Source organism: Anas platyrhynchos, chromosome 9 (assembly GCF_047663525.1).
Source record: "Anas platyrhynchos isolate ZD024472 breed Pekin duck chromosome 9, IASCAAS_PekinDuck_T2T, whole genome shotgun sequence".
NCBI lineage: Eukaryota > Metazoa > Chordata > Aves > Anseriformes > Anatidae > Anas > Anas platyrhynchos.
Genome location: NC_092595.1, coordinates 4,455,479 through 4,473,669, shown reverse-complemented (window position 1 = coordinate 4,473,669; position 18,191 = coordinate 4,455,479). Strand labels below are relative to the sequence as shown.

The 18,191-nt window shown below is 51.0% G+C and overlaps 1 protein-coding gene across 17 annotated transcripts in view; it reads left to right on the top strand.

Moving 5' to 3' along the window:
- Positions 1–18,191, top strand: part of MECOM (MDS1 and EVI1 complex locus) — a 313,866-nt gene that overhangs the window by 260,123 nt on the left and 35,552 nt on the right. For 9 of the 17 annotated variants that reach the window (XM_038183527.2, XM_038183528.2, XM_038183529.2 and 6 more), the window contains 2 exons: positions 8,235–8,369; positions 17,303–17,405. In XM_038183527.2, coding sequence (XP_038039455.2) covers positions 8,235–8,369; positions 17,303–17,405 — 238 coding nt within the window. Of the gene's footprint in view, positions 1–5,676; positions 5,819–6,232; positions 6,764–7,203; positions 7,454–8,234; positions 8,370–16,829; positions 16,953–17,302; positions 17,406–18,191 lie in introns of those variants that run through there. The other 8 variants (XM_038183540.2, XM_038183533.2, XM_072042305.1 and 5 more) reach the window with 8 other exon arrangements.

The window sequence follows — 18,191 nt, the reverse complement described above, 5'->3', positions numbered from 1 at the left end:
AATGAGTGCGTGACTAATTTATGTGCAGAAGCACTTGAGCTGCGCACCGAGCCCGGCAGCCACGCACCACCCGGCTGGTTAAGCATTTACTGGTCATGCGTTCGCTCGGGACCCTGATTTCTGCCCCAGGGCAGGGGCACACACATAGCCCTACTGATGCTGGGGACCCGGGCTGCCAAGCAGGCACCCCGACGCCGAGAGCTCTGTGGCCCTGTCATGGGGAGCCTGCGGGATAAGGATCAACCTTGCGAGCACGTCCCTTGGCCAAATAACTTCACATTCCTGAGTTGCAGTCCTCGGACTTATCTACAAGCGTGACTCGAATTGCTGTCGGGATTTCAGCCTATTTATAGTTTTGTAACGAGGCTGTGACAAAGGGTTGTCCGGCTCCTACCCGCGGGCAAATAACATGGGGTGCTACTGGCAGGGCTGCAGGATTTCGGACCTCAGGGGGCTCCTCTCCCCTTGCTGCAGGAGGAGGATAATTTGTGGCTGCTGGAGCCCTTGCAGGAAGGGATGGTGTGCCGCTTTCCTCCGCCGTTCCCAGGGATGACGAGTTAATTCAGCCGGAACGACGCTCGTTCATCGAGTTTTGTGGTTTATCTGAAAATCGAAATCTGGTAATTTCCAACGCCAGCCGACGCAATGCCCCTTTAGTTCAGGTTTTGGACAACTCCGGTCGATTATCACAGTGGGTTTAACGTGAGACGTAGGCGGGATGAAGCTGTGTGGAGACCTTGTGGGCAGGTTTTCCTGGCGGTGTGCGTGTGTGCGAGGCACGTCCCGCTTCCTTCGAGCTTGTGCTAGAACCATCCACACGTGCACGCTTAAAGCAGCAAATGCAAACCTGAAAATTTTAAAATGAGTGTTTGACTTTTTATTGGGTGATAAATTGCTTCTTACTCTTATAAAGTCCGCAGGTGTTTATGTCCACTCTTGTACGCCTAGTTAAAACTTTGGCTACAATAGGAATGCTTTGAAAATAGCCAGTGGTTCCTCAAATTGATTATTAAAATAGAATTACCTGCCATGCATCACATTAATCTTTGTAGTGTTAAGTTCTGCCCATTAACCCTCCCGATCCCTTTCATCCTGGCGTTTCCCTGGGCTGTTCGGTTCTTTCCCAGTTTCCATCCCTTTGCTCTGGGATCAAGCAGGGCCCCGCGCTTGCCACGTGCACCAACCCCAGCCAGCGCTGAGATGGGCCCTGGTGGGCTCCAGGCCCGGAGAGGTCTTTCAGTGCAGGCCCTGGGATTTTGGGGCGAATGAAAAGTCCTGAAAATTAAACATTTGGAGGGAGTGAAGAGTTAACGGATCCCTGTTGAATTCTTATGCACCTAGATACAAAGGAAGCCTGCAAAATCCTTGCTTGGCTTTCCACCTCCTGGGTATGGTGCCTTCTGGGGAGGCTCCTCGGCCACCTCCAAGGTCATGAGAGCATTTCCTAGAGTTCTGCTATTTTTAGAGCAGCTTCTGCCAAAAAGCTGTATTTCTGGGCAGAGAAGGAGCTGCCAAACATGACAGGAACCTCTGGCCACCCCACGTCCACCTGCCCGCAGGGTCCTGCTGCTTGGCCCGAGGACGAGCAAACTGGGGGAAGCAGCAGTAGGTACACACTTGGTGTGGGTTTGTTCAGCTGTGGTGCACCAAGTATGAGTGGCAGCATGCTAAAAAACAAAAAAAAAAAAAAAAAAAAAAAAAAAAACACATACATATCAGACTATTTTTCCGTCATGTTGGGCATCACTGGTAGAGTTTCCCCAATCCTCCAGAATTTTGGCTTTTTTTCAAAATAGGAAAAGTTAAAGCACAGTAAAACCCCCAATTCCTTGGACAGGAGGCCAGCACCCACGTTAATCAGCTGGTGCATTGAATCGTCCTGTGTCCAGTAAGTGTTAAAATGAGCAAGATATCAGGGGTGTTTTAGGTGACTTTTGGCTCAGGGGACACACGTGCCAAAGCCGGCTGGCTTGGCTGGGCATGCAGTAACCGGGAGCATGAGAAGGGTCTGAGCTTGGAGGCTTCCAGACTCTTCTGTAATGGAAGCAATGAACGTTACAACTGGGAACAGCCACAGTCCTCAGCATCCCGTGCCAGAGCACGTGCCTTGGCAGGGAAACCGCTGGGAAGGCTTGGAAAAGGGAAACTGGGAGCGCTCTGCCCTTGGGGTGCCCATTGCAGGGCCGGGGAAGGAGCGGTCGTGCAGCGGGAGGGTGGGCGAGCAGCAGCGCATCCCCAGCACCTCGTCGTGGGCTGTCAGGGGCTGGGATTGTTGGCAGCAAGGCTTTGCAACATCATTTGGCCAAGGGATTGCTGCAGTTTCCACAAGGTTTCCAAACCTTCCTCGAGGAGCAAATTCACGCACCCTCCGCTCAGGCAGCTGCACACCCATCATTGACCCATCTTTGTGTCTTACTGATGGAGAAGGTAAATCCTCCTTCTCTTAGGTAACCACAGTAGCAGGGATCCTGCAACTTTTTTGGCCACCCACACATCCACCACTTTCTATATTTTATTTTATATTGGACTATGTTTTGTTATTTTTTTTTTCCCCGGAAGTAATTAGTATTTTTAAGGGAGTGGTTGCTCCATGCACACTCCCCATATCCAACCAGCCCCTCACTGCCCAGCACTGGAGACCCCCAAAAGGGGACCCCACTGCTGGGGGGAGTCCCCAGAGCCCCCAGGCACCGCACGCCATGCTTGGGGAGCCCCAGAAAAGGGGTGCCGGGGGCGGCAGAGCTCCCCCATGTCCCGCCACTGGCCGGGGTGGGGGGAACCCACCCTCCAGCAGCGCCGGCAAAGCCAGCCTGACCCGAGCAAATGAAAATAATCAAAAGTAATTAGAAGCGTGCTGGACTGCTCCTCGGAGATCTGTGCGAGAGAATAAACATGCCGGAGCCCTCCGAGCCACTGCAAGGCCCATGTCGGAGCTGTTAGGTGCCCTGACCTTGTCCACATAAAGCCGTGATTTATGAAGTGCAGGGCACAGCAGCAGGGCTTCTGTCTTCTCCAGAAGAACCAAATTACCGAGGTGGAGATTAACATGCTTTCAGTTGGGCCCATTTCCAGACCAAGGGAAATTTTTTATTTACATTTTTTTTTTTTTACCTTTAATTTCCTCCTCCTCTCCCTCGCTCCAGAGCTGCCTCTGGCCGGGAGGGACGAGCGGGAGGGCAGGGGGCCGGGGAGGGTGGCGAAACCCCGGCTGCCACCGCCACCTCCGCGAGGGCTGCGCCAGCAGCAGCTCCTCACCCTGAGACAGGCAGCCGTGCCGGTGGTTTGCTCGATTTGATTTATTTATTATTATTTTTTAAGTCAGTATCTGCAGCACAGGGCGGGAGGGGGGGGATTTGCATGCAGGACTTGTGCCTCTTTCCCTGCTCGGCGCTGCTTTCCTGGGTCTGTCCTGGGGCGTCTGGTCCGTCGGAGGGCTGCTGTTTGCTGTGTTTGGTTTATTTTCCTGCTCCTTGCCCCCCTCCCTAGGATTTGAAGCGCTTCACCACGGCGTTAGCCAGGATGCTCAGTGTTGTGTTTAGTCACCTTGAGGAACATAACACTAAACCCCACTTACAGATGCGGTTACCAAGCGGCTCGCTCTATAAACGCCCGGCTAACATCGAGCCGAACGTGAGCACCGACGGCCCTCTAAAAAATCACCAGCGGCTCGTCTGCTTTTCCCCCATTGTCCCCGGCAGTGTTTGTCCACAGGAAGCCCATTAAAAGCGGACAGTGCAGTTATTTCATCTGGCTTCGGCTGAGCTGCTTGGCCGTGCTTTAATGATGTGCTGGAATGCGCGATGCCCATAGGGTCTCCATTATGAGAACTTTTACTTCTGGGACGACCATGAAGTTAAAGGCTTAAAAGAGGCATCAGTTTACAGCCTGGTGGGAATTACTAGCAGACTCGAGCACTAACTCCTTACTGCCTCCACTAATATAGCGACTTATTTTAAATAAACAATCGCAAAAGGGACCCTGTGGAAATATCGGGGCCTCTCGAAGCGCCTACCGAGCCGTCCACGGGGAGGGCGGAGAGGCTGCAGATGTGTTTCAAAGGCTCTGGCTGGAAAGAAGGAAAACACGCGGGGGTGCGCGGGGCATCTGCTGGGGGGGGGCACCTTCAACCTCCTCCTCCTCCTCCTCCTCCTCCTTCTCTGCTCCAACCAAGCCCCCGCGAGCGGCGCACGGACCCAAAATGGGGTTTTTCACCCCAAAACGGAGAACGGCCCGGGAGGGGGGCTACGAGCCGCCCGCCCCCCGGCCGGTTCCCGGCCCCGCTGCCGGTCCCTGCCCCGCTGCCGGTGCGGGGGCTCCGTGTCCCGGCCCCGGGCACCACCTGGCGGCCGCAGGCGGGGCGGCGGCGGCGGAGCCCCGGTGCTGAGCGGCCCCGCTGCCGGTACCGGAGGCCCTTTTGTTTATCCAGCGGCGTTTCCTCCTTTTGTGGTAAAGCCGGGGGCATGGAAGGGGGGGCTCCGGCTCCTCTCCGGGGCCTCCGGCTCGGGCTATATGGGCTCGAGCAATCAGTTTCCCAGATTACTTGTATTTAATACACAATGCATCATAAAACAAATCCCTCATCCTGACAGGAAGAAAATAGAACAGCTCATAGCTCGAGCCGGTCCAATTTATGGCTAAATTAAAAAAAAAAAAAAAAAAAAAAAAAAAGAGAGAGAGAGAAAGGGAGAGAGGGAGGAGAAAAGCCGGGCAGCTCCGGCAGCGGGCGGCCAGGAGCGGGGGGCGCGCCCCGGGTCCCCCGGTGCTGTGCGGTGCCAGCCCCCGGCCGGGTCCCCGTGCTGCCCGGTGGCTGTGGGGATGTGAGCGGGGCTCCTTCCCCTGCTCTGCCCCCTCCCCGCCTCGAACAATGGCCATTATCTGAAATAACAGTTCAATGTCACAGATAACAGGCCGCTGAGACGAATTAATCATCATCTCCTGGCAGCCGGCTTCTCGCCCTCCTCCTGCCCTCCCTGCCCGGCCCCCCCTCCGGGAAAGAAAAATCGACTTTTGGTCGGAGAAATGTATTTGGGGAGGAAAAAAAAAAAAGTGGGTGGCACTTCGGGATCGCGCAATAAATGTACAGTTCTGGGTTTTTTATATTTTTCCTGCCCTCTTCCCCCAAAAGGCGCCCGTGCCCGGGGGCTGCCGTGCGCAGCCCGGACGGGGCCGGGGCCGGGGGGGGTTTGGGGGGGCTCGGGGCCGCCTGGCGGGGAGGTGGAACCGGGGCCGGTGCGGTTCCCAGCCCGGGATTCGTTACCGCCTGGGTGAAGGGGAGCTGGGTTGGGAAGGGGAGGCGAGCGGGGAATAAGCCGGGAAGGGAAAAAAATAAAATAAAATAAAATTTAAAAAAAAAAAAAGAAAGAGAAAAAAGAAAAAGAAAAAAGGAAGAAGAAAAAAGAGGGGAAAAAAAGGAAAGAAAAAAAGTGGAAAAAGGAAAAATAAAAGAAAAAGAAAAGAGAGGAAAAAAGTGGAAAAATAGGAAAAATAAAAGAGGAAATAAAGAGAGAAAAAAAGAGGGAAAAAGGGAAAGAAAAGAGAGAAAAAAAGAGGCAGAAAAAAAAAAAAAGAGGCAACATAAGAAGAGAGAAAAAAAAAAAAAAGAGGGAAAATAAGATGAAAAAAAAAAAAAGAGGAAAAAAAAAAAAGCCGTGTTTCCCGAAGCCTCCCGTGGCAGTGCCGGCGATGTCGGCAGGAGCGGGGCTGCGCTGGCCGGGAGAAGCCGTCGGGGGAGCGCGGCCCCGCTGCCGGCCTCGCCCCCGGGGCGCAGCGACCCCGACGGCGGCCGGGGGCGGCGCAGGGCTGGCGGGGGGGCCCCGAGGTACGGCGGAGCCCCGGCGATTTGGGGATTTGGGGAGGGGGGCGGCTCCCGGGGAGCCCCCGCCGAGGGGCCGGGCGGCCGCGACCCGGCGGTGACCCGGGGGGGCTGCGGCTTGGAGCGCCGCCGTCCGGGGAAAGGGGGACGGGAGGGGACCGGGCACGGGGGGGGGACACACGCAGGGGGTGGTGGCCGCGGGGACGGGGCGGGGGGGGGGACACCGGGGCTGCCCCGCCGTAAGGGGCCGCCGGGGGAGCGGCGGGACCCGACGGGGTGGGCGGGGAGGGCGCTGCCCCGGGGGTGGGGAGGGGAAGAAGCGCCGCGGGCAGGCGGCGGGGGGGGGGAGGGAAGGGGAGAGCCGCCCGCCCCCCCGCCCGCCCACACTTTTCTGCCATCCCCGGCGGAGAAGTGAAAGAAGTTTGTTTGGTTGGGCGCTGCGCGGCGGCGGCGGGTTTGTTTGCTTTTTTTCCCTTTTTTTTTTTTTTTTTTTGGATTTTTGCTCCCTCTCGAAGAGGGCCGTGTGGTGGTGTTTTTTTTTTTTTTCCCCCTTTTTTTTTTTCTTTTTTTCCTCTCCCCCCACTCCCCCCCCCCCCCCCAACTCCTTTCTGCCGCTAACTTTCTTCGCACACACACACACTAAGGCAGCCGATAAGACCAGGAGGGGCCGAAAGGGGAAGGTGATGGCGAGCCGGCAGAAACCCGCCGAGCCCCGCCGCCGCTGAGCCCTCCGGGGCCGGCACCCCCCCCCCAACACCCGGCCCCCCCTACTGGCACCCCAAGGCCCCCCCCTTGCCCTTTCCCCCCCCCCCAAATGCTGGAGCCTCCCCCCGCCGGGACCCCGACGGCCGCGTTTGACGCCGAGATGTTGCCTCCAGCCGCCTGAAGGATATTTTGCCCTCCCCCCCCCGGGCCCCCCCCCTTGCCCCCGCAGGCTCCCGGCGACACAAGGTAAGAGCAGCGAGCGCGGCGCCGCCGCTCCCCCCCCCCCCACCCCCTTCCACCCACCCCTTCAGCCTTGCCCCGTCGGTGCCCCCCGGGCAGAGCCCCCCCGGGACATGGGGGGGGGGGGGGGGCCAGGGGCGACCCCCCTAAAAAAAAAATAAATGAAAAAAACTAATCCAGGGGGGCATTGCAGGGGTGATGGGGAAGGGAAAATCCTCGCCATCCCCAAAAAATAATAGTAAAAAAGCGCAGGGCCCTTGTTGGGGGGGGGGACGGGACCCGCGGGGATGCGGCGTTACCGAAAGCTCGGGTTTTGGGGCCGGTTCTTTAGTTTTTATTATTATGATGATGATTATTTATTTAAACTCTTATTTTTGTTGGCGTTGCGCTGGGTTTGGGTGGCTTTCGCCTTGCTGGAGGGAGGGGGGGGGGGGGAGGTGGGAACCCTGCCTGGCTGGGGCAAGCGGCGGGCGGCCCGACGGGCGGACACACGGACAGACAGCCGGGCGGACAGACGGACGGACAGAAGGGGCCCGATCCTGCCACCCGCGGGGGGCGGCGGGGCCGGGCCGGGGGCGGTGACAGCACCTGGGCAAAAAGCTCCCGGTGCCGGGGCGCATCCCCGGGGCTCTCCGCGGGGGCAGCGGCCTCCTGCTCCCCGTCCTCGCTGTGAGCCGGGGCCGGCACCCTTGGGATGTGGGTTATAGGGTGTGGGATACAGGCTATGGGATATAGGATGTGGGATATGGGGTGTGGGGCAGGCCCCCAGCGGGCAGCATCGCGCCGCGATGCGTCCCGGCTGGGCAGGGAGCATCCTCGGGAGCTTGCGGCGAGCGTTTGGTGCCTGCACGATTGGAAGCGGTTCTCGCCGCCGCCACGCTTTGCGTTGTTTTCCCTTTTATTTTCGGGGATTTCGGCGTGGGGAGCTGCGGTGGTTGCTGCAGGAGGGACAAGGGTGCGAGGGGGAGGCCAGCTGAAGGGCTCCCTGCCCAGCACGGGTCGGGGCGCAGCAGCACAGCCGGGCAGAGCCGGGGGGAGCTGCAAGCGGCGGAAACTCGGGAGCAAAAGCAGCAACCTCAGATGAAGCCACCACCGCCTCTTTTAGTAATTTCTGCGATATTCCCTGACGGATCGTGTGTCATTAAAATCGTAATTTTAACCCTAAATAATCACCGAGGAGTGCCAGGAAAATCAGACGGCTCTTACACTAACAGTGTTTCTTAGCAATAATTAGGCAACACCTCGGTTACATGCAGACATTTGCCAAGCCATTTTCCAGTACATTTGTTGTCCTTGCATTAGTATCTGTGTATTCTGACCATTTAAAAAAAAAAAATACCTCACCAGAGGAGCACATTTCTGTATAACTTGCCTAGATTATTATCCATTTGTTTATCTGAAAACCTGTGATTTATCTTTCGATTAGTATGCCCGGACAGCAACAGAAAGATTTACTCTTTCGTATTCTTCCTTTTAGATCTTGGATGAGTTTTGCAATGTGAAGTTCTGCATAGATGCCAGTCAACCAGATGTAGGAAACTGGCTCAAATATATCAAGTTTGCTGGATGCTACAATCAGCACAACCTTGTTGCATGTCAGATAAGTGATCAGGTATGTGGCGTTCACTTTCTGGACTTATTTTTTAAGGAACTTTAAGGTGTCACTGGAAAAAAATAACAGCAATTCACAACAGATTTTGGCCTGTTTGCTGTTATGGCAAAAGATAAGGCACAAATGTGAAATGCAGAATAGAGTAATTTTGATTATGGGCTGCAGACAATATGAATTTTCTATTTTTCCACGTTGCTATTCAATTCATAAACAATCTCTCTCTCCCTCTCTCTTTTTCTTTTTTTCTAATCTTGTACCTGATAAAAATTGGGACTGCTTTCTTAGGAAGACAAAGCCAGTGTTTGCTGATTTTAAATTAGCAACATTTTCTGTTCCAGTCCAACAGTGTTGCTAAATTAAGCCATTGTGTTAAGGAGAAACTTCAGTGTGAAGTTAATGGAAAGAGTGGAGGGGAAGATGCAAAACTGATAATCCTACCAATACAATATCGTCGCCTGCACAGGGCTTGGGATTTGAATGCACATGTGCATAATATTATTATGCCTTCTCGAACACTTTGCTCAAACTCGTCATACTTCTGTGCTGAACCGGGATCTTTAATGGTTTTCTTTTTCTTTTCATTTATTGCGCTTAAATCCACTCTTTGTTAGGCTGAAACATTATTTATCCTTGTTGTGTGGCAGAGGAAGGACTGGGATAGGGGGGAGGAAGGACGCAGTGAGGCATTTTGTTTTCAATTATGCTGATGAGTTATTAGGTGTTTCTTAAATCAAGGTTTGCTTTAGTCTGCAGATAATGTGTGTTGTTATGAAATATTTTAGTGGGTGAAGTTAGGTTAGGAAAGCTACGCTCCTTTAAACTAAAATATCTAAAGCAGCAAAGCAACAACCGATGGTGTGTTCTTGTTTCAAATTTAAACTTTGGTACCTGCGACGTAGCATTTGGTTCCTTTAATCAGTGTTTCATTTTTCACCACTTAATTAACTGCATCAGGTGAATGTTAAAGATTATCTTTAGCTGATTTAATTGCTTTGACAGTATTGAAAGAAGAATCACAACCAGACACAAAGCTTCAATTAAAAATCATTCTTTCCAATCAAATTCCTTACGTAAAGGAAATGAATGTGAGACAGTCTGCTGGTTCCAGCAGCACCACCGCATTATGCGTTTAGCTCCTACGAGACAGTTGATTTAAGCCGGTTTACATGAACTTTTTCAGGAACTATGACAGAGGATTTTTTTAATTTTCAACTTTTAAAATTCACCCCCGAACACATGTAGCACAGAATGAGCCAGCCAGCCGAGATATCATTTTATTTTTGTATATATATATAGCAGCTGGTTTAGCTAAAGAAGCCATAAAGATTATTAGTAAATGAAAAATACATTTTGCAAGTTGAAATATGTTTTACGCTGGAAAACGATAAATTCTCTCAACGCAGAGCATTTATGGAGCAGTGATACGAAAAGGAAACTAGAGCCTAATTGAAACAGCAAATCCAAATATTTTACGTTTAATAAGAGTTGGCATAAATAGGTAAGGTTAGAAATGGAATCACGTGAATTGGTAGGAGCAACTTACTGCGTTTGCGTCGGCATTGGTGCTCTGCTGATAACTGAAAATACACGCCAGGCTGTAACATCGGCATCTGCCGCTGAGACGCAGACACGCACAGGCGTTTTGACGTTTTTGGAATGAAAGTTATGGCGCTTGTAACTTTCTCTTTTTTAGTGTTTACATTTCTGAGATTTGGTAATGGTGGCTGTACTGCTGCCAATAATTTCTTTCATTCACTGGAGACTTGTTATTTATTTTGCACGGTATCGTGCTGTTCATAATTCCATATTTTTATGGCTTATTGTTGCCGAGATTTGAAAATTAAAAATTGGTCGTCTTTCAAGTAGCGCGTTGTGAACTGCGCGCTGTCAGCAAGAGATTGTTGTTCATTTGGCCCTCTGGAAACGCTGCAAATTTACCCACAAAATTGTACACATACTCCAGCGTTTTATGACCAGAGCCTAAAAAGTTAATGCTAAAAATGTGCTCTCCATTCTTAAAGCGAAAAAGCTTTTCTAACAGCTCCTCCTTCTGCTTTCTTCTGGCACGAGCTCACGAGAGGTAATATAAAATAGAATAGGGAGGCAAACTGGGGAATGGACGTTACATGGCCAAACGTGTCCATGTGCAAGGAGTGACAAATGCAAGTCAGGGCTGAGCGTGCATGCGTGTGCGCGTGCTGTGTCAGTCTGCCCCTATAGATCCTAGACAGAAAAAAAAAAATAAGAAAAAGAAAAAAAGCATGGGAAAGGCAGAAGACGTGCACGGGTGCTTGCAGGTAGCTGGAGTGTGGAGGCGATGCAGCCCCGCAGGAGTGCGGGGTGCGGGCTGAGCTGGGGGCGCACCCCTCGTCCCGGGGGGACCCTCGGCACCCCTCGAGGCACGGGGAGCATCCCTGCCTTGGGAGCCCTCCTTCGCTCCTGAGGCACGGACACTTGATCAGCAGTAATTGTTCACCTCTAATTGCTTCAACTCATCTGTAAAATTTCACAAGCAAACATTGTGCCGTACCTGAAAAGGTAAAAGATCCTGCCAGCACTCTGAGCCTTGCGCTGGCCACAAGTTTATGCTACTAAATTCAGGCTTGACTGACAGACAGGTATGATTCCCAGACTGCTTGAGGCAGGGTTTAGGTGAAGCTCAGACCGACGTGTAATCTAGTCGCTCTGCTAAGCTGTACCTTCTGCATTTAACAAAAAGAGGGAAAGAAAAACATTTTTTGTTGTTTTCTCTATTAGACTTTTTTTCAGAGACATACCACCCCACCCCCCGATTCATGTTTGAGGTTAGGTTTCATCACTTAGGATCAACTTTACAAAAGGCCTGGGCTCTTTCATATAACTGTATAAATGAGCTTTGCTGAGATGAACAGCTCGATAATGGTGGGATGCAGTCAAAACATGCACGCTGGATGCAACTCGTATTTCATTTGATTGGAGGTGGAGTAGGGTTTAAAAGCTGCATTTTTTTTTTTATTTCAAACAAAGTTGATCTAGGATTTCTCTTTGCTGTCTTCCTATTATCTCCTGTCATGCCCAATCTAACCTGACCGTATGTAATTCAAGATGTATATGAATAATAAAATTCCACAAACAGCACACTCTCATTTTTTCCTTTTCCCTAAAGAGACCTTAGTGTGTGCAGAGCTGCAAAGAGTCTTGTCACTATTATTTCCCTGGAATGTGTTTTTTCAGCTCAAAGTCAGGATTCAATAGCAGTTTCTGCTAACTTGGATGACTCCCCTCTGTTATCTATCATTAAATATCTATTAGTTCAACTTTTTAATGACTTCAGAACGATTAGCACTGGTAGGCTTTCTGGCCGAGCTGTCATCCCAGCAAAAGCATTATTTTTAGATATATATGTTAATGAAAGTGTGGTTGCAAATACAGCAGTAACTATAGCAATGGTGTGTCAGGGACTGTCACACGTTCCAAGCACATTTTCAAGCTGGGACCGCAGTCACCTCCAAGCTATAATTTTTTTTTCTTCTTTTTCTTTTTCTCTTTTTCTTTTTCTTTTCTTTTTTTTTTCTGTTTTCTTTTTCTTTTTTTTTTCTTTTTTTTTTCTTTTAGAAATGTAGTTGGTTGCAGTTTAAATCAGAGCTCCTGAAGTTGTTTCTATCTTGCTTGTTGCTTGCAGATGTCTGACACTGACATAGCCACATAGTGCTGTAAAAGTGCTCTTAGGTTCCAGGTCTCCTGGAAGATTGTCTTTGTTTTATCTATGGAAAACTGCAAGTGACTCAAGATCAACTTGTGGAGGCTGTGGTTTGTTGTGTGTGATGAAATAGGGTTTTTTTGGTGTTTTTGTGTGTGTGTGTGTTTCCCCCCCTACTCAAGTATATGCCACTGAAATGGGAGAAAAAGCAGTAGAGTAACACGCTTAACAATGTGTGCAATGTCAGAGATATAAACCGAGGCGAGTGAACCTACTGCTGTAGGTTGCACCAGATCTGATCACATCTTACAAGTTTTACAAACTTTTGTAATCTGCAGACACAGCTTCATGTTTCAGGTTTTACTGCCTGCGCCCCCCTGCCACGGCTTGCGGCTCGCAGGCAGAAAAACACCGAGACTTCTCCAGCAGCCCCAGACATAGAGCCACCTGCAAAAGTTGTGTATTTAAGGAATAGTTTTGAGGCTTTATTGTCAGAGAGTGAAATTAAGGTTTTGGCTGTTATGGGTCAGAAGGGCATGTGCACACTGAGCTCACGCGGGGCCCTATTCCGCCGTGATCCCTCCTACGAGTTATTAGTTTATTAAGCAAATAGAGCTTAATCCAGCTCCCACTGAAAACCTGTCTCCAGTGGAGCGGTGTTGTGTCAGCACGGGGCTGGTGGAATAAGGAGCTCGTCAGCTGTGGTTTTCCATTTGTGGTGATTTGGGGTGATGCTGGGCCTGAAGCTCCTGCCCAGCCTTCTGCATGCTATCTGCAGCCCGACACTCTGCCAGCGCTGCTGCTCACAGCATCGGCCTGTCCTGACGTGACCTGCGAGGAATTGTTCGGCACCAAAAATGGCAGCTAATTGTCGCCACTTCTGCGGGGCGATAAGCTTTTTATTGATGTTTAATAAAAGCAGTTGGGCACGCCGTCAGTGAGCAAGAACGCCGTTTTGTGATGAGAGCTGTCAAGTCCCACTTGCGCGGGGGGGTCCGGAGGATTACGGATGTCTGCAGAGACAGTGGGGCTGCCACTCACCGAGCGCTTGTTGGGGCTCGTGAATGAAAGCGGGACGTGGGAGGGCAGCGGCGCCGTGCCCTCTCTGCAGATCTGTGTGCAGGTGGCCATCAGCAGGACGAGGGGGACCGTGACGGCATCCGCAGGAGCTCGGCTGGACATGGCAGTTCCTAATCTGGACCCTGGGCTAATATTCACCAGAAAACTACGGTGGAGGAAGGCATGAGCATCGCCGGAGAGGCAGCAGCAGCTCGGGGGATGCAGAGCAAGGGTGTCTGTGCAGGGACAGCCTGGAGACAGAAAGATGGGGACTGCTGATGCCATTTCACGTGGAATCCTCGCTGTGGCATCTCCTGCTCGAGCTGCCCATGACACTCCAGGAAGAGCTGGACCCACGGTGTCACCTGCGGTGTCCCTGTCCCTGTCCCCACGGTGCAGGCCCCGGCTGAGGTCTGCCTGCTGAAGTGTTCCTCAGGCCTGGCTCGGGGACGACTCCTCACCCCAGCCCACGAAAAAACTCCTTTTCCTTTCAATTTATCACTTGCCTGAGCATGGCCAGAGGAGCCAGGCTCAGGTTTCACAGCGCAGCCCTCCAGCCGCTGCAGTTGTTCATCATGGGAGCCAGAACTGAACGTTCGCCGTTCGGACCTTTCCCCTCAGCTTTCCACCATCGTTTTTGGAGCTGGTTCTCCGCTCATCTTCCCACTTGCACGTGACGTGTATGCACTGCAGTTCGCATGCGGGGCCCAAAATGCCACGTTTTTCCCCCAAAGTGGTGTGGCTGTTGGTGACGGCAGGCCGGCAGCAGCGGTGGTGAACGCTGGGCCCCGACGAAGCGGCCTGGGCCCCGCCGGGGAGCTTCAAAGCGCGCGGCCCCGGGCCCAGCTCACGGGGAGCGCATTTTCGCTATTATTTCAATTATTACAACTTCCTGAATAGGTGGAAGGTCATTCATAATTCACGCCTCTGTCATCTTTACACATGCCAAACGCAGTCTATTAAGCATAAATAAAATTTCAAGTGCCTGACCAGGAAAAGTAAACTGGGATTCATAACAATGAGGCCTTATTCATCCATTTAAAAGTAAATTGTGTGTGTTCCTTTTCTCCCCTCCCCTTTCCCTTTATGGCTGGCAGTTTGGGAGCTTTTATTTCTGCTCGGTAGCACGCGCAGGGGCAGGCACGGAGGGCGGACGCGCGAGGCCGCCCCCGGCCGCTCCCCACATCAGACCCCCTGAACTCTGAAAGTGCTTCCAGATCTGGATCCGATTTTGCTCTTCCTATATAAACTGCAGTCACACACCACTGATCCCAGGGCATGTGAAAAGCGCATCTGGACTTTGCTTTTTTCTTTTCTTTTCATTTTTTTTGGTCATTTCTCTACCGTGCAGCAGCTCTTTGTGCACTTCATGGGGTGGGCCGGTGCTTTCCTAGATAAGGGAATTTCTGGGGTTTTGGGTGGAAAGAGTGGGGAAAAAAAAAAGCCTTTCACGTGAAGTAGTAAGGACATTTATTGAATGTCCTGAATTTATCAGATTAAATTTACCTGCATGATCATTTTATTTTAAAGTTCAGTTTGTTTTATTTCAGATCCTCAGTGGAAAGCAATTTGGAATATAAAATATTAGTGCAGGTGTGGGATTTTTTTAATACAGAGCCTAACATATTTTTTTTTTTTTAATTATTAAAGGTGGTATTTTAACAATAAGAATGTCAAAATGCCAAATCTGGAAATCGGACACGTGAACCTTTTTTTGTAGGGCTTTAGTTGTGAGACACCAAATAAAACACAGCACTCATCTTAATCCAGGGAATTTTTCCAGTTAGTCCTCTGTATCTTCTCCCTGCTGGGGTACAGAGGGGCTGGACAGGCAGTTTCTGGTGGGTAGCTTCGCCATCTCTGATATTTCAGTATTTTTGAGCACCTACACTAACAGGCTGGACAATTGGCTACAGAGTTTGCACTTGGTTAAGGATTTGTCCCACATCTGCAGCGAGGATCCTGCATCATACTGCGACTTGCAGCGGGATGGGATGCAGCACAGCACAGTGCTCCGCAAACAAGCCCCTCTTTATGTGCCTGTCAGTCCACGTGTCCTTACTCTGCAGCCAGAGGTGAAAAGGTCTATCGAAGCGTCTTTGATGGGACAGCATGAGCAGAGGAGGAAGAATAGCAGGGAAAGCTGCACCATGGTTTCTCTTCATACCTTCATGCGGATGCACCATCGACCTTGGACCTTGGAAAAACAAGTGTTGCTTAAAGCAGATGTTTGCTGGATGCAGTGTTGACATCAGCAAGGAGCTGCAGGGCTGCAGTGTAAGCACCACCTACGTCCTCTTCTGTGTGACCCTGAAGAACATTCACTAGACACCAGTGGCATTATTTTTATTCAAGATTTGCTGGCAGAGTTTTAATGTGCTGATTCGGTTTTGTGTCCGTGTAAATTAGTGAAAAACAAGATGAATGTGAAAGTATTAAGAAACAAGAGGAGTGCCCTGAGTCTGACCTGTTTTGTGCAAACATGGCACTGCTGACCTCAGGATGAGCCTGCAGTGGCCCGGCCATGCCTGGAGATGCTGCTGCTGTCAGTGATGGCCAGGGAGGGTGTTGTAGGGTCACAGTGCTGAGGGCTGCTGTGCCACATTTTGTATGCTAGTGTACTTTTGGAAAGGAAGCAAAAAAGTTGAACCTGACAAGACAAGAGGTGTTTTGCATTGCTGAAAGAAGCCCATTGTTTTCTAAGGGGAAACAGAATTGGAGAATGAACCGTGCAGCTTTTATACATTTATCTGACTGACAGGCAAAAAATAGAGAGCCCGAGCAAGCCCCTCTGACACCGGGGGCAGGACAGTGTGGGAGAGGAGAGGATTTTTGCCACAAGAAGGAGGCTGTGATGCAGTTTTGTTGTGCCCTACCTGGGCCATCAGGATGGGGACATCGGGTTGTGGGACATCAGGTGGTGGGGCACCGGGCAGTGGGACATGCTGGCTCTAGCTGCTGCTGCTCTGCTGGTCTCTGCCAGAGCAGCTTTGGGGACAAGGCAAAGAAAAGAAAACAATTCAGAGGAAACGTGTCTTATTTAGTTATTTTTATGTGTTTAGCACGTTTCTGTGGGCAAAGGCCGCTTGGAGACAGATAAACCATTAGGCTATACGGCCACCTCCTGGAGGACGTGGGTATCTGCTCGGCGCAGGGGCCACCCGTTGGGTGCTGTGCGTGAGAGGAATACCCACACAGCCCTCCCTGGGCACCCAGCCCGAGGCCAACACACCTGCTGGGCGTTAAACAGCAGAGTGGATTTTGTGCCTCCCTCTCACGGCACCAGAATGAGTACTGAGAGTTGTTTTTTTGCGAACGAAACCTTTAAAAATACATTAGGTGGAGAAAGCGCGAAGGCATCATTTGTTAGGGGAGGAAGCCTAGCCGTCATGTGTTTTTGTTTAACAAGGCCTGAGGAAGTTCCTAATATTTATTTGAGCTGTTTCGTGGAGCTTTTTTAGTGTTCTTCACGTTTCCTGCTGAGACAGAGAGCAGCCAGATGCATTTGGGGAATTTTGTTTGGGCAGAGCCTGGCAGCGAGCACACGACAGGGGCTTACCCCGGCTGCATGGTACCACCGGGTGCATGGCCCCTGCTCCTCCACCAGGCCAGAGCCCGATGTCACCTGGATGAGGGGACCAGGTGCCACGAGCTGACGTGCCAACAAGCTGCTGTGGGCACACCTTCATCCTGGCCTACGCGTGCCTTTGGTTCCTGTTTGGAGCTGAGGAGTGAAAAGGCCCGCTGGGTTGTGCAGGCCTCTTCCCTCGTGGCTCTCAGGACTGCTCAGGTGCTTGAAGCAGGTGGGCTCAGATGCCTCCTGTTCATCAGCAGCATCTCCTCAGGTGTGATTTGGTAACTTTCCACAGTTCTTTCCCCTTCTCCAAGGGGAGAAACAGGTTCCATCTTCCCTGCGCCAGTCATTCAGAGATGTGTTTTATGGTTACCTTGTACATAGATCTGGTGTAATAAAGTACATGAATTGCTGGTGGTGTTTGCAGTCATCAGGCAGCTCGTTTTGCAGCAGAAGCTGTTGAAAGCAACCTCTCCTTTATCTTCATAGAGCCCAAAGCACAAGGGCTGTGGGGGCTGGCAGGAGGCTCCCTGCCACAGCCCAGCCGGGCACCACAGCAGGACTGCAGGACTCACCTCCCCTCCGCCTTTGTGGCATTCACCTGGCTTTCTCTTTTTTCAGATATTCTACAGAGTTGTAGCAGACATTGAACCTGGAGAGGAGCTGCTACTGTTCATGAAGAGTGAAGATTATTCACATGAAACAATGGCTCCGGACATTCACGGTTAGTCACTTCGTATCTAATATGAGATATCCAAAAAATTAGTGAGATTTATCATCTGTTGCAATACTTCTGAAATCCAGAGTAGTTTGCCTGTAGCCACGGAGGAGAGCTGGACTATGGTTGTATTTGTCTATCTTCCGCCCTTCAGTTTTTCTGAAAGCTGTTCAGTGAACAAACTGCTCCAATACAAACGTAACTCCTTCAGTGCCTCTGAGGTATGGCTGTGCTCTCAAAAGCAGTGCCAGCAGTGGCATTGAAGGGTTTCTGTTTACTTTCTTTATCACACCTGGTACAAATAGCTTCCAAAAAAATTGAGTGCTGCATTCTGTGCCTGCCAGTCTGCTAAACTGTCTTTTGCAGAGTTGATTTTTCTCAGTGTTGCATCCCTGCAACTCTTTCAGGTCTTACCTTCGTGTACGCAAACTTTCCCTGGCAGAAGCAGAGGTCTGCTGAAGTAATCGAGGGCATCATTAAGGCTTCAGAAAAGAAACTTAATTAGTTTTTGGGTACTGCAGAAGAAGGAAGAGAGTCCATATCATTATCTCTGGACTCTGCTAGTTGCTGGTCCTTTAGGACTAAGATGTATGGACCCTGATAATGAGTGTGTTGTATTTTTTTTTGTCAGTTTGCCAAACAACTGCTCTTTTGAAAAGAGAAAATCTCAGGTTGTTAATGTTGCTGTCACTTTTGAGAACACAGCCATCCTTCCTCCTCGTGCTCATTCATTATTCATCCAACGCACAGGCCCTGGGTGTAAAACTCCTGAGCTCCTGCTGATGCTGTGCA